Below are 15,877 nucleotides of genomic sequence, written 5' to 3'. Positions count from 1 at the left end.
CTCCCCAGGGCTGTGCCTGCCTGACCCTCAGAATTCACACTCCTGTTTGAGGGAAAGTGGAGTTTGGTGGCAGTTTCATCCTCGGCATTAATCTAATGGGTGCATTTTGAGGTAATTGTTGTCAATAATGGGCATTTAAAAGGGTTGAAAGGAGAGGGAGGCAAACAAGAATGTTTCAGTAGTGCAGAAAGGAGCATAGGCACTGATGATCTGTATTAACAGATGATGCTGGAAACAATATTTCATCAGCCCATGAGGCATTTGGTTGTACTTATCTGCTGGGTGCTTTCATCTTCACAATATGGTTTTGAATACTACTTATTTGAAAGCTACTTCTGTCTATTTGAAATGAAAGACTGGTGGTCCTCCCTCATCTATACTGTACAGTTCCACATCCTCTATAGAACAAAAGTAAAGTTGCAGGATTTGTTGAAAATAAACATTCATTCTCAAAGCAAATCTTCCATACATGTGAAGTTGGAGATCTGCAGAGACAAGAGCCTTTTCTTTTGATAAAGGTTGAAAATTGAATGATCAAATTTTAAGATTTCCTTAGCTTCAAATTCACTGTGTCGTTTTGACGTCATGTGGCCTGTTCTCCACTAGATGTTGAACTGAAACTATCCACACAAATTTTAATCCCCAATTTTCTCTTTAATCTATGGAATAATAGAACTTTTGTTTAGGATTTATTGTTTCTTATTTCTTCCTTCAATTTTGCACTAATGTTATTTGAGATGTGGCCTCTTCAGAATGAAGTTGTGTTTGCTGATGAACCTTTTTTTCCTAAACTACTGTTTTTGTGAAATCATTTCGGTTACTCAACAGCAAAACTAAGAGGCTTGTTGAAATTCTTTGTTCATTATGGAAGTTAAATGAAAATCTGCCTAGCAGTACTTTGAGTTTTGGGATTTTTTTTCAATAATGGCGCAAAAATGTGCAGTAAGTGAGGACTTAATGTGAACCAGTCATTATTTAAAATCAAGTCAAATGGGCATACTCTTTTCTAGTGGCCAGTTGGAAAGTTACAAGTCTCACACTAGTGAATGTGATGTATAGCATAGTTCATGTATAGCATTCATCTATAATGCTTTTCTCCCTCCATTCCTTCTCCTTTGCCTCCCGTGTGAGGCTGCCTTTTGGAAAGCTTGCAGTTTTTCAGTTCTACACATTCTGCATGCTTTTGAATAGAAAAAGGAAAAATTACATATAGTTTGATAGATACATACAAGACTTCAGGAACTAATTCAGATGAATGAAATTAAGGTCTGTGTTCATTCTGACTCATGTTGTATGAAGGTTTAGTGAATTAGTGGGTTAGGTGGACTTGGTATCTTCAGTTAATTCGCAAGAGCTTTCCTGATGTTTCATTATGCTGAAAGGAACTATGAGAAGAAGTAGATGGGCACCGGGGAAGAGGGAAAATATCGGCGCAATCACTGCCATGTGACACTTTTATCTATCTCTCTATCTAATCAAAATAGTGTTTAACGTTCAACTGACTTTTTGTTCCATCCTTCCTTATCAGCAATATCAATAGTTATTGCAAGTATAGGAAATGATAAAAACATTGCTGTAACTTTAAAGAGTACTTAATTCAGGGTGAGTATTGTGAGAGAATGTTATGTATGCTTAGAGATTCTGAAAAATGCAGTGAGCAAGGTGAAATTAGATGGAATAAATATAAATTCTTGTTCCTGGATAATTATTTTTTTAATACCATCTTCCTTAATTTTCCAGAGTTATGCAATCTGTGGGGAAGTTAAGAGTCAACATCAGCTTTTGCTTTAAACATGTTTATAAAGGCTCAAAAGAGAAATGATCTGTTAATAAAATTCTGTGTATGGTTGAATGCTTGTTTAATGGAGACTATGGGCTTTCTAGATCAGGAATGTGTGTTTTTGTGCCTTGCTTTTGATATTCAGTGTTCTGTTAAATACATGTTGAGTTTACTGGCAGAAAAAGAAGAAATATATGAATTCTTCTTTATGAACTGTTAGTCTCAGTTTGGGTATTAGTTATATTGCTTTTCTAAGGAGCTATCCATATTAAGCTTCTCTTCTTAGTCATTAAGTTCCTCAAAAGTTTTCAAGCCATGTGTAAGAATAGTAAAGAAAAAAACCCCTACAGTAAATAAGTTGTCATTCACACCTTACAATAACAACTGAGGGAATAAACGCAGAACATAGTAGTAATCATGAGGTAAGACAAGGTATTTACTTAGTGCTTGCACTCCCCTTTGTGAGCTGCAGCCTTTTGCAGTACAGAGTCAGAGTAGGAAGGGACTTCAGGAGACGTCTGGTGCTCCTGCTCAATGCAGGGCTTCACGGTTATGTCATGTTCTTCAGGACCTTGTCTGGTCAATTGTGAGTATATCCAAGGACTGAGTTACCATAACCTCTCTAGGCCAAATTTTCAGGGATTTAGCCACTAGCACTAGGGGAGAGTGATCCTTCTCTTTTTATCCAGCTGGAATTTACCTTGCAGAAGCTTACTGCCTTGCCTCTTTTTTTTTTTTTTTTCTGTTTGTATCTCTGAGGATGGTCATCGAGGCTAAATGACACCACCTCGCTCAGCATCCTGCTTGTATGTCAAAGGCCCCAGCACCCAGCTATTGTAGTGATTATCCATTAGACTTCCTCCCATTTTTGATAGCCCTTTATTTTAGACTAGTCTCATGAGTATGAGGTAAAGCCTTAAATAATTTTTTGCTCTTCATCTTGCTAATACAACCCAGTCCATGTCTAATCTTTATTGCTGCAAAGTCTTACTGCTGACTTGGGTTCAGCTTTTTTTGCTTAAGATGACTTTTCATGTATTCATTCAACTTTTGGTTTGTGCAGTAGTAGTACTTCAGGTCAATTAAGAGATCTGCTTTCAAAGTCTGAATTTTGGGTATTACTGTTAAAATTGGGATAACAGGAGTTTCCCTAGCTAAAAAAAGAACCATTATGTATAGCTGGTTGAATATTAATCATTTGAACTTGGACCCAAATGTTGCTTTTGTATGAGAGTCCTAACTTGATTAAAATCCTATGTGAGAATTCACATGTTAGGTTAGCACTATGCATCATCCCCTGCAAAATAGTTCTTGGTTTGCTGCTACCAGTCCTAACTGCTAAACATGCTTTCCATGTCTTTGATGCATCAGTGCAGGCAGCTCTGCCTTATTCTCCTCTGAAATGAGGACTGCCCTCTGAGAAAAAAAGGTAAACACAGAACATTGTAGTCTTGATAAGTAGTTTATCAAACCCTGCTTTTTTTTCTCCCAAGAAATCTAAAGAGGTATTTCCAAACTATTGCAAGCTGTCAGGTATTCTGTACTACTAACTTGTGTTATATTACTGTCTCCCTCAACTGCAGAAACCTTTTTTCGGACCTGCAGATATCTGTCACACTGTGAAGTGTCAATGTCATTATTCCTGGTTCTCACTGAACATACTGAAATGTCAGTGGTTGGAAGACTTTTGTTTATGAAATGCGATAGGGATCTCTAAAATGTAGCTTGTTGTTAGTTATGCCTTTCATCAATAGGTCAACTTCTAGGCTGTCTGACTTGACTTCTATTGGATTTGTTTATCCATAAACCAAGCATTGTTCTTCCTTTACCTTGACCTTTGGCAATCTCTTGGAGATAAGATTCTGCAAACCCTACTTTTGTATGTGATTTTGGAATCATAAGTCAAAGCGTAACTTTTGACTAGTTGATGAATATCTAAATCTAATAGCTAATATCACAGCTAAAATACTTGGATTTTTTGGATGATATTTTGTTTGGTTGGGTTTTTTGTGTTGATGTTGGTTTGTTTGTTTTTTTAAATAAAAGCTTTGGTTGATTGAGAGATGATCTGGGATTGGGAGGGTGGAATGCAAGAACCGGAAATCACTACATCTAGTGAATTATTTCTAGAAACCAATGTTATCTGGTCATGGATATCCAAAGTTGGCTTTCACCTGTGGAGAATACATGTAGATTTAAGGCTTTTCAGGAGATTTTGGTAGGTCTTCTGACAAGAAGTTCTTTTTAAGTCCATCAGTTCCCTAGTCATCATGATTTATGTGTCAGAATCTTGTTCCTCTACTGATCATCTAATCAAAATTGCTGTGCTAGAATTCACTGCTGGTTTCTTAGGGTTTGTTTTCTGTGCCTCTGGAAATTGTTTAAGTGGTTGGAGTGCGAATTTGGAATGTCTGCAGCTGAGACTTGTATTTACTGAGGGTGAGTTGTGAAGGTTATAGTTAGGACAGTATACAAAAGGTCACTGAAGAATGAAAGGAAAACAATGTTGTTATACTTTTTGCCTGAATTCCATAATAGTGTGAGAATGTTTCCTAGATGGTGTTAATTGAATTTGTACCGTGCCAGGTAAGGTGGCTGGAAACATTTGCCCACAGTGCAGCAAATATTTAATGAAATTACTCTCGATACTTTTCTTTTCTTAATACGTGCCATATATTACTTAAAACGTCCTATTTCAATGTAGGTTTCTGAATGCTGTGTGGGATAATGTCTGTGGAGATGTCTCTTATGCTGTGCTTATGTGCTTGACGTAGGTTTCCCTAGTTCTTAAGATTTATATCTGCTTACTGTTAAACTCTTTAGATAAAGTGTGACTGCTTGTGCATAAGATGAGGGGCTCAAGACTTGGATGTTCTCCCCACGTTTAGTTTAGAAGTATCAGGAAATTTCAGCATCATCCTCCAGAAGCAGCTGAAATGAGTATTGACTTGCCTCTCTTTGTTTTCTGCTTCTTAAGAATACATGGGAGCCTGATGCTCATTTTAAATTGTTTTTTCAAGATAATTTTGTACTACAAAATCTGAACTTTTTGAACTTTCTCCGCCGTCCTTATTTTTCATCTGCTCTACTGATGAGACTGGTAAGTCCTTCCTGTTGTTAATTTGCATGACCATTTCAATTATTTTGTCTTTTGAAAATAACCTTCTTAATCGAAAGACTAAAATCTGAATGTGAGCAGAGCATGCGTCTTGAGAGCAGAAAATGTTGTACGTGTTTTTAACACTTGTAACAAATTTACTTGCAATTTCAAATTTGTTTTGGGTAGATGCAGATAAATTGCATCAGTCTATGCATGAGTTAGGACAGTTTCTAGTTAATTCTCATGCATGTGTGTTTATAGCAGCTCTCTTTTTAAGGGTAAGGAACCCATTTATTTGCAGATTTAATCTCTGTGTTGGATCAGTGTTAAAGTAGTCTACTATAGAGCAGCATATGCCTTCTTATTTTTGTTTTGCTTACAGCTATCATTCCATGCTGCATGCCAGTAGTTCGCGTACTGCGGTCTTTGGAAGTTCTTCTGAGTAATGTCTAAATAGTACCATCAAAATAATTAAAACCCATCAATTTCAGATTTTCTGGAGAACCCAAATACTCTAATCATCAAAACTCCTAACTCCTGTGCTCCTGTACCCTTCTGTTTCAGGCAGCTGGTGTATCTTGGGAGTTCTGGGGAAAACAAATGCTGTGCATTGCCTGGCAGTCCAGGTGTGGGGGTGCGTGCACAGGTGTCAGTGGCTGTATGGCTCTCTGCCTCACCTGGCTCCACCCTCTGACAGCTGCTGTGTCGGAGTTCATCCTTTTTTCCTGTTGTGCCAGCAACATTTGCCAGGGAAACAGTTTCTTGACTCATGTGGCGCCCAAACAGAGGTATCTCAAGGGGGACAGTATTGAGTCTGCCTGGCTAAAGAAGACTTCAAGACTTCTCAAGGAGGAAGTTTACAGCAGCCTTTAAGAACTGGACTAAACTGGCAACAGAAGCCATGGCAGCACTGTCTCTGTTCCTTTTAGTGGATAGGTTTGTATACTGAGCTGAGGGGGGAAATGGGAAAGGATGACCTTTTTTGGGGTGGAATGACTTCCCATCTGTGGCTAACCTTGCCGGGGACAAGCCACAACTGAGATGAGGTAGAAGTGAGTATTGAACACCTCTGGAGGAGCACTCTGAACTCATCAAGTGGGAGGAGTTGCTTACTGATGTGTTACAGGCTTCCTGTCTTTTTAGAAAGAGAATTGGACAGAACTAGATAAACTTTCTGCTTTGGTGGTGATGTGGGACTTAGCTTTTTTTCCACCTTATGCTTTTAAGCAGCGATAGGTGTTGTGTGGATAAGTTTGGCCTGATTACTTGCTGTTCGTGTGGTTTTAATAATTTTGGGGTTTATTTGATTGATGTTTCAACCTGACCATGGTAGCACCCAGGGCTACATAAATATGGGCAATATATGAATATGTAGTATTTATGTATGGCAACTATTTATCTTAGCAGTGCTTGTAGAACCAAAATGAAGTGTCTCTAAAGTTTTATTAAAAAATAAGGTTTTCCAGACACTGATGAACTTACCTATTAGTATTAACTGCCTCACTTCCCCACATAAAAGGCAGCTGGGCAGATCAATATACAGCAATGGTGCAGTATGTGTATGTTCAAGCAAAAGATTGTCTCCTTCTTGTATCACAGGATGCTATTGGTATGTACGTAAACATTAACTTTGGAGTTAGAAATAAATGCTCTTCAGGCAGGCAGTTCCTCTCCACAGCTCAATTAAAATAACAAAGTTAATAGCTCTTTTGTGCCAAATATGTTTTTTTAAGATACTGTGCAAAAGGAACTTTGGTTTTGAAACATGATCTCAATTTAACTTCTGTGCTTGGTTTTCCTAAAATAAGCAGCTGCAGATGCTTAGTGTAAAATAGTTAATGCTTTCAGTAGGAATGCAAATGTAACCCATGGCACTGTAATGGCTCCCCACTAGTTTTACTGCAGCGCTGATGTGTCATATCAGATATTCATGTTAATATCCCTGTTGTAAATCAGCATGATGTGCTCAAATGGTTGTGAAGAGGGCAATGAGACTAAGATAATGATCAGCATGTGATCTTTTCTTTCCAAGCATGTCAACCCTTTTTACATTCAGGAGCTCGAATTAATTTAAAACAGCTATAATTCAGCTTTGAGATCTTTTACCGTAGGATTTCTGAGCTTATCTTTGGAGTTAAAGTCTGGTTGTGTTGGCTGCTGCTCTGCAAGGTGTAGAGCTAATTACTTACTATGATGCTTCCTCTAAAGGGAAAAGAGATATTTAGGACTGCAAAATTGAATTGAAAGCAAGTATGTGAGATTGACTTTTCAGATTTAGTTCACCTGACACAAGCATTTGCAGCAGCAGAGAGCACATGTTATACTTTATCATTCCAATTTGTGTTTATTTTGCTCTGAGGGTAAAGACCTACTGCTGCTCTTAAAATCCCTCAGAGGAGTTTGGGAGGGTTTGTTATTTGTATATACCTGTGCCAGCTACCTCTTGTGCATAGATAGGGAGACAAAATTGCCTGTTAGTCCTTCGGTTTTTATGTTATTGCAGTGCTAATGATCTGTGGTGAAAGCCTTTTCCTTCCAAGAGAGAATTCGACTGCACAGAACTGTCACAGATGTGTGCCTCCTTGTGGGGCTCTTTCAGGTGCCCGTGATGCTCCAGGTTCTTGTTTTCTTTGAAGACAGTATCTAGTCTGGAATTTATTTGCTTGCTTCTGAAGTGGTAACAACCTGAAAGAAAATGTTTTACCAGAACAGCCAGCCTGTCTTGCATTGTGCATCCTGTTACCCGCAGTAGTTTTGATCATGTTATTCCTGCCGTGTTTTCCTTTTTATTCTTAGGTAAATTGTAGAACTTGCTTGATAGTTCTCTACTTTAAGTTAATGATGCATATATATTTAAAAAATAATCTCCTGTCTGTGTCTCTTTACGTTTTATTTCCATGGTAGCTGTCTCAAATGATCCTATAAATCCACCATCTCATGCTGTTTTACGTACATGAGATGAACTTGGGCAGGGGTAAGGAGGTAGTTATGTGTAGAAGCCCTTTAGGGTACTAAGTGCTCAAACCGAATGGATTATTTATGTTGCCAAAGTGAATTGCTGGTAAAAAGAAAGCAAATTCAACTGAGGTACCTTTCTTGGAAGTAATTTTTATGATAGGCTTGTTTTCCTAGCACTAGCCATTGTAGTGGTAGCTATGTAGTCAGACTTGTTGCTTAATGCTCTGGTTAGTGCTTAAATCTCTAAGTAGCATTACAGCTGTAGTGAACTAGAGGAGAGCATTGTAAAACTGAAACGGAGTATGGTAGTTGTAGAGACAAAGCAAGTCTTTGGTATCAATCCAGTAGTTTATCTGTAGAATTATAATCCCATGCTTTGAAAAAAAAAAAGTGGAAAGAGGGAAAACAAGGCAATATTACTACATTTTCCATGCTGTTCTTCTTTAGTGCTTTCCCTGCAAATGTTTCCCCTGTATTTTTATACTAATACTTTTTATTTTGTGCGAGGTGGGCTAGAGGAAAGCTAAAAGAGATTTTTAGAAGTATAATTGCTGCTTGCTGTTGACATCAGTTGTTACTCACTTGTGATTTCTGTACCTAAGCACCTTGTTCTTATCTTTTAATGTGATAATCTGCTCCTGGTTTGGGTTTCAAGGTAACTGTATCCTTGTGATATAGAAGCATGGGACCATTTGTGTAAATATATGCAGATTTAAGGATGGCAGTGCACCTTATTAACCTTATAATGCATTCCAGCGCACTCTGACGCTTGTGCCTCAATTGTTTTCCTTGCATTAAACATTTCTCCTGTATTCAAAACAATATTATCTCTGTTAGTGTATTTATGATATTGCTTATGTTAGCTAATCCGAAGTGGCCAGGAAAAACAACTTTTTTTGTGTTCAGGTTATTCCCAGTGCAGATGTGTATTTACCTATTCTAGGACATGAAGTTCAACATGGCTTTATTTCCCAAACTGCTGCACTTTAAGAAACAGTGTATTTGCTGGGTTGGCCTACTGGGCATTAAAGTAGTAACTGTAAGTAAGGAAAAGCAGTAATGCCAGACTGGAAATGTCTGTGATATGAAGGTCCTATAGCTCTGCTGATTGAAGTACCAGTGAAGTACCAAAGATGGTTTTGTTTCTGTGGAATTTTTACTTTTAAATGAGGGAGCAAAAGCCTATGGTCAAGTGTAAATAATTAGGCTAATCTGGACATATTTGAATATTTGATGAATAGGACAGTAGGACAAAGGAGAACGTGTTATTAAAATAATCCAGGCATGGCATAGGTGTGAAATATCTGTTGTGCTCTTGGAGGAACTGAGAGCTACCAAAAATAGTGACGTCAATAAAAATAAGTTAACTTTCAGAGGCTTTGTGTTGTTCTTAATCAAACTTTTTTTTTTTGTAGGAATTTATTTACCAGAAAGCAAAGTACAAGATTTGAAAAACAAAATGATGTTGGATGGAAGTTGTTTGGAAAAGTACCTCTCAGAGACAACTCACAGAAAGATCCAAAGGAAATACAAAAGGTATTTGTTTAATTCTGTGTTAGGATCAGTGATAAATGTAGAAGGCGGTTAAGTTTAATATGTTTATATGACAGTGAAGCCTGTTTGAGTTGCACACGATTTCTTGGACAACAGGTCCTTTATTGAAATTTTACTTCTGTTATAGCAGTGCCATTTAAAAAAATTTATTCTACATGGTCATTCTATTGAATGCTCCATGAAAACATGTACTGCTTTGGTATAAAGTGTTTCTTCTAAAGATTCAAAGTATGTGAATGCATATTTGTTTTTTATAATCAAGCTTAGTAGATATTTTGAAAATAATTCCTGTCTTTTAGCTTTCACTGGTTTGTGGCCTTTGTGTCATAGAGCCGTCTATAATGTGCTCTTTGGAGGGAAATTGTATTCTCCTTGACTTCGGCTTATTTGTGCTTAACTAGTAATTAAAAATTCAAGATGGAGTGAATGTGGTAAGTGCCAGAAACTTGTGTTGGAATGCTGGTTTCACCCATTCCTTGTTTTCTGAAATATTTGCTGTTTGGAGCTTAAATTTTCTTGCCAATCCTTAAATTTGGTTACTGCCTTGAAATAGTGGAACAATAATTCAGTTCCAGGTAAGTGAACGCAATAATCTTTCTTTCCTTATACGGCTTAGTTTGAAAGGGAGTGTGTATTGAAGTGGTTTCATCAGTAGAGAAAAACTTTTAAAGCATCAGAAACACAGAAGAATTTAGATTTCTCTCCATCTTCATTGCTGCTTAAATGGTTTTGACATTGTTTTTCATGTGTGCGTCTGTTGCTTACATTTGCCAGTAGTTAGATCCATGAATTGTCAAATTTTAGCAGCTGTTCTTGGGAGCAGGGGAAGGGAATGAAGAGGTTATACAAAAGTCTTTTCAGGCCTTCCTTATTGTGTCATAAGAGAAAAAAGACAGTGGAAACTCCTTTTCTTCTTCTTTGCATATCACTTCGCAAGCTATAGCATTATAGCATTCTTGAAAACAACAGTTCAGAGGACTGGTTCTGCTGCAAATAAACCCAAGTACCTTGCTAGTGCATCAAATAACCTTCCCAAGGGGGAAAATCTTGTGAAATTCAACTGTGTAGTCAGTAGCTCATGAGCTGCTGTTTTGGTGAGAAGAAAACTTCCTGTTTCAGTCTCTCACTTGATCTGGGATTTTTTTTTTTTTTTTCATACAAGTGTTTTATGTGTTTGGGGCTTTTGTTGCAATTTATTTGGTTCTTACTTCCTTGTTCAAACTGCTGTGGGAACAGGAAGGCTTGCATGGAGAGAGACCGTGCAGTTAGAACTTCAAAACCAGCTACTGGGTGTGAAATAAGAATGCTAATTTAGTGGACTGTGCTGCTTACGTTAGGGTAAAGTGCTTTGGAAATCCAGGTGTTTGGTGTTACGTAGCTGTAGCTAGGCTGTTAATTTAACTGAAGTTCAAGCAGCTTTTTGAAGTTGTCACTGTGATCAATCATTCAGACTTTATCTGCACCTTGTCTTGATACAATTAATAGTTCTGAAGTGTTCACCAAAGAGTTTTGATGATGCAATTGAATAGGCTTAATAATTGCAGCACTATGCTGTCAGTCATCTGTTCTTTGATAAGCAGGTAAATAATTTATTAACATTTTGTGGTTGATGTTGGTGTTGTGAGTATTTTTCCTTTAGATCCAAACTATCTTGCACTGAATGTGCAATGTTCCTAGAAAACTACAGCTTTGAATGGTTGTAATGAGTTTGTTAGAGAAAAGTAGCTATTAAAGAACTCTGTGGTATGGCATCCAACCATTACTGAGTTTCTGGCAAGATTGCAAGTCTGAAACAATTGTCTCCAGTGCCTCTTGGACAACAATAACTAATCCTTCCTAATTTATTTGAAGCATTCCTGAAGTTATTTTTGACATATAGAATTTCTGAGACATAGGTGGTGCTCGAAATAACTAATCCAGCCTCACCATCACCCAAAAGCATATCCCAATTTAGCTTCCCCCTCACAGATTGCTTTGACAGTGACGAAGTAGCACTAGTGTTGCAGAGTTTTTTTTGCATGTTTACAAGCATGCTTTGAGCCCTTTGATTTGTGCCTAAAGAACAGGCATACGTGTAAGTGGGGGAGGTGGCAGCATGTGGCTATTGGGATAATGCTTGTTGGCCCACACCAGTTCCTTCTCTTGTCTGGCAAAAAAAGGGTACCAGGCCAGAAGAACAAATGCTGTGGGTCTGTATCTACCTTGAGGTGTGCATTTCATTTCCAAGGCCAGAAGAGTAGGTGCTTGAAAGATGCATATCTCATGTATTGAAGAACGAAGGTGTGCAAGGAAATGCGGGAGTTAGGAAGAGGATGGCTGTGATCCAAGGTAAATGGTTAGTGTCGTAGTGAATGATTTCAGTGTCTGCACTTTTTCCTGTGGGGCATGAAACAAGGTGCCTAAACTGTTTCTTCTGTAGGTGGCTGTTAATTCTCCGTGCTTTACGTAGGCTTTACTTGAAATTTGACTTGATTTTAATTTTTTTTCAGTTTTCTTTCCAAAAGTGCTGGGGCCTTCCTGCAAGGTCAGTGCAGTGGGAGTTACCCTTGCATTACATGAAGTCCACTATAAACACTAGGTGCCCTGGGAAGTTGATTGGGGATGCACAGTTGGTGACTGTTTGGGATTTGAGACTCTATATCTCAATCACCAGTGTTTCATGTCTTGACTGCCACACTGTCTTATGGGACACTCTTACAGAACTTGCTGATATGAGAGCTGGGTCTTGAGAGCTGCACAGGGAGCTGTGGGGCCCTGAACAGTGATGGCAGCATCGTTAATTGAACTGCTGCCAGCTCTGTGTATTGAGTGAAGTGTATAGAGCTTACAGTCTGAGCGGCAAATGCTGCTAAGACAAAAGGGTCTAATTCAGAATCTAGGCATTATTTTGACATAACATTGAGTGTAACTTCCTATACAATTCAAGAAAACCAAACTGGAGGGAGAAAAAGGAGAGTCAGTTTTCCTGGTATCAGTGGATAGCAAAACACTGCTGATTTCTCATGATCTCTTGAGCTCCCGTGGTGAGTCATAGCAGCAGTCATCTGTCACTCCATGCCACAAATTTCTTATATTGCATAATTGGGCTTGTGCAAACTTGATGAGAAATAGGCATTGCTCACGTGCTGCTGGCCACAGTTATCACAGGTATTGCTTCCTTCCCGTAGTACACTTTATTCCTTCCATTTTCTATATGTGCAGGATTACCTGGCTTCATTGTTAGGATTCAGTGCTCTGACAGACTTATTTCTAATGCTTTGTGCTGCTGACACGATGAGCAGAAGAACTGTGCATTGGTGTGCCCTTGTAACTAACTTTTCATCACTCTGCTTCGTGGGAATTCATCTGGATTTGTACTGAAGAGATACTTGGTGCCCTGTTAAAGGATTTCATGCCTGTTTGCTGGTGGCAGAAAACTGACAGGCTTCTGGAGAGGCTTTTACTTAGGTTGCCTCAAGTTTGGGGGAGGATGGAAATGTAGGCTGTGCCTTCCTCTTGAGTTTGACCCCAATCCTCCTTTTCTAGCTCCTGCCTCTGTTGATGCTGGTACTTGGAACAGGGGTTGTTTATTGACCAAGAGACTTTCTATCCTTTGGCTACTCGGGCTTGACTTGCTGATTCTTTTCAAGGGAAAAAGCCCAAATGTATTCATACCATGAAGTCCACATCTTCCTGCAAATTGTCTGTTCGTTGTGATATTATGAGCTATGTGGTAAAATAATCATTAGCCCATAGATGGTAGGAGATTCAATTTGCCTGACTACAGATGCTTTTGACTAGTGCTTTTATTAGCAAAATCTTGGTCTAAATTAATTCTGAAGAGCAGCTTAGAGGAAAGGTAATAAACTCTTCATTGTGATTTTTACCTGATTATGGTTTCGCATCTTAGAAAAAAAAAATAATGAAGTTGCACGTAGCTTGCTTAGACTATTGAAAGTCCTTTGGATTATTTAAGATGCCACAAAATAGCCTGACCATAGTAGTGGCTACAGTTATCAATTTCTGTTTGTCTCTGTCTCGAGTTTCACATACCTAAGGAAATCCATCTGATTGTACCTGCTCAGTGTGAAGCTCTTTGTGCACAGGAACTAAGGTGACTGAGCCACCAAGCAGTCCTTTCTCAAGTCGGCTTCTTTGCTTCTGGGCAGACATCAAAGAAATCCTTTGTGCCAGGTCACTAATTAGAGCCCTGTGCCTATCCCATTAATTTGACTGTAGATTCCTGTCGTGAGATTCTTGGTATGTTCATGTTCCATCTTTCCATACCTTTATTTTTTTTTTTTTCCCAGAATAAGTTGAATGAAATTAACTGCAAACTTAGTCTTCTGAAAGATAAGGGTGGTTGTGTATACGTTTCCTAAACTTACAGGAAACGAATAATCTTTAAATACTTTTATATTGTATGTTGTTCTGATAATTTCCCCATAGTAGTCTTGTCTGGATTGAAAGAAATTTGCAAGAAAGGATGCAATTGTGAGGTATGTGTTTAGGCAAAGCATGGAAGAAGAGTGGAGAAGGAAATTGAACTGTGAAGTGGCTAAAGATTGTTGTTAGAAGTATCAGTTCTGGTTTCCCTCTGGCCTGCTGCTTAATAAATAAGAAGTGAAAACTCCAGACCCTCAAAGTTCAGTTGCCATTCACAAGTTGAAGGTTATTATACCACAGCTGAAGATGACTGTACATACACAGCTGAGGGCAGACATGATTTGTGAGCAGCAAGAGCATTTTCTCAAGCCTTATAAAAACTTCTAAAAGCACTCACTTGTTCAACTAGTATATGTGAGACACAGAATCATAGACTATGTCAACAATGTGGGAATTAAAGTCACTCCAGCTAAGTTGGTGTTTGGCTTCCTTTTACTGCTGGTGGTATACCTGAATAATTCTCTTTTGATAAAGAATCAATATTGGCATAGGCTAAAGTTGGATTGCTTTGCATTACCACCAAGAGGCTTTATACAGTTTTTATTCAGTTAATTGTTTTAAAGCTTAAAAGTTGTCCAAAAAAAGTAACCATCTGTGAGGCTGGAAGTACATTTACAATGGAGATTTGCATGATTTTTTTTTTTATATTGATTATCTTCAGGAATCCTGCTTGAGCAGAACTGGTTAGGTCAGTTGCTTTTGTAATTGATGTGTGAAAATATTCTCTAAGTCAGATGACAGTACTTCACTGAGAGCAATAACCAAAGTTAAACCCCCTTCCCTTCCAGCACAGTGTACATCTGAGCCAGGCTTTGCAGCCTCTGTTTCTCTGAGGAACTCTTTTCAGGATTGGCAAGAACAGCAGATGTAAATACCATGTGTTTTATTTTCTCCCCAGTGGTTTTGTTAGTGCTCCTGAAAAATTCCTTTAAAAATTCAAAAAGAGGTAAAATTCTCAGTGTGTCATTTGGTTGTCTCCTCTCATGTCACCAGTCTTCACAGAACTTGTTTGCTGCAGGCCATTCGAGATGTTGTGTATTAAGAGAATAATGTATACAGAGTAAGGTGAAGTTTTAGTTATATCCTAGAGGTGCATTGCAGCTGTCTTCCCCAAAGGAGCAATTTAAATGACATTACTTTTTTCTATAGTGTAGGTATCTTCATTTCTTTCTGCAATATGAAAATCCATTTTTTAATCAATGCATAATTTTTTTTCCTTTCGAATGTTCTGTGACCCTATGAAGACTGTTCAATTTAACTTCATTGAGCTCTTCTGAGAATTAATAGAATGTCTTCCTTTTTTTTTTTTTTGAGTTTCAATGCTGGTAAAATTCAGCACATGTAACTCTTGAGGTCTTTTAATAACAGTCTTTGCTAATTCAGGTCTAAATATTTTGAGATTTCATTTGCTGACATTCCGTATCGGAGTATTTACAATTTCTAATGGCAATTCCTTAATAATAAAAGTAGCTATAATTTTTAAACCAGGGTTTGTCATCTTCCTGAACTCACAAGGATTTTTTTTTTTTTTGTCCTTCCCATGAGGATACGGAATCAAATAAATAGACTGCTGGGATGCTGGGTTCCTGCCATGAGATGAAAGCAGTCTACCCACCTCAGATGCAGTGGAAAACTACAGGGGTTCGTGTGCAGCTGTGGCTGAGAAGTTTGTGTGAGGCCCCAGAAGCAGATTGTAGGTGTGCGGTAGATGGCAGCTTAAGAGCTTCTAGCCTGGCTTTTCCAGGACCCCTTGCTTGTTCTGCCCTTACCACCACAACAGAGTCATTTGGGACTGGTTGTTGGGCCTTGATGATCCCATTAATACAGTATCGCTTCTATGTACAAGCTGCCAGAGCAGCATGTTCCCACCTCCTCCTACCAAGCGATTTTCATTTTTTTCAATCATTCCTGTATTTGTTTCTTTCAAGGAAAGGGAGAGGTGGTAAATTTTCCTTCTTTTATGGTATCAATGATGAAATTTCCCAGCTGGGCTGTCTTCAGCAGGAGACACAACAGGCTTTCTTCTAGGACTGATGCACTAGCAGGAAATAAATCAAGGT

General features: G+C 38.3%; 1 protein-coding gene across 6 annotated transcripts in view; it reads left to right on the top strand.

Moving 5' to 3' along the window:
• Window positions 1-15,877, top strand: part of TBC1D14 (TBC1 domain family member 14) — a 72,707-nt gene that overhangs the window by 12,029 nt on the left and 44,801 nt on the right. For 5 of the 6 annotated variants that reach the window (XR_008449593.1, XM_054064811.1, XM_054064809.1 and 2 more), the window contains exon 3: window positions 9,254-9,374. Coding sequence is in view for 5 of the 6 variants with exons in the window: in XM_054064811.1 (XP_053920786.1) it covers window positions 9,254-9,374 (121 nt within the window). In the remaining variant the exon portion in view is untranslated. Of the gene's footprint in view, window positions 1-5,482; window positions 5,817-9,253; window positions 9,375-15,877 lie in introns of those variants that run through there. The other variant, XM_054064812.1, reaches the window with a different exon arrangement.

The sequence above is a fragment of the Cuculus canorus genome, chromosome 4, assembly GCF_017976375.1.
Source record: "Cuculus canorus isolate bCucCan1 chromosome 4, bCucCan1.pri, whole genome shotgun sequence".
In the NCBI taxonomy this organism is placed as follows: domain Eukaryota; kingdom Metazoa; phylum Chordata; class Aves; order Cuculiformes; family Cuculidae; genus Cuculus; species Cuculus canorus.
The sequence above is the reverse complement of the archived record's forward strand: the minus strand, read 5'-3'. Positions and strand labels throughout refer to the sequence as shown.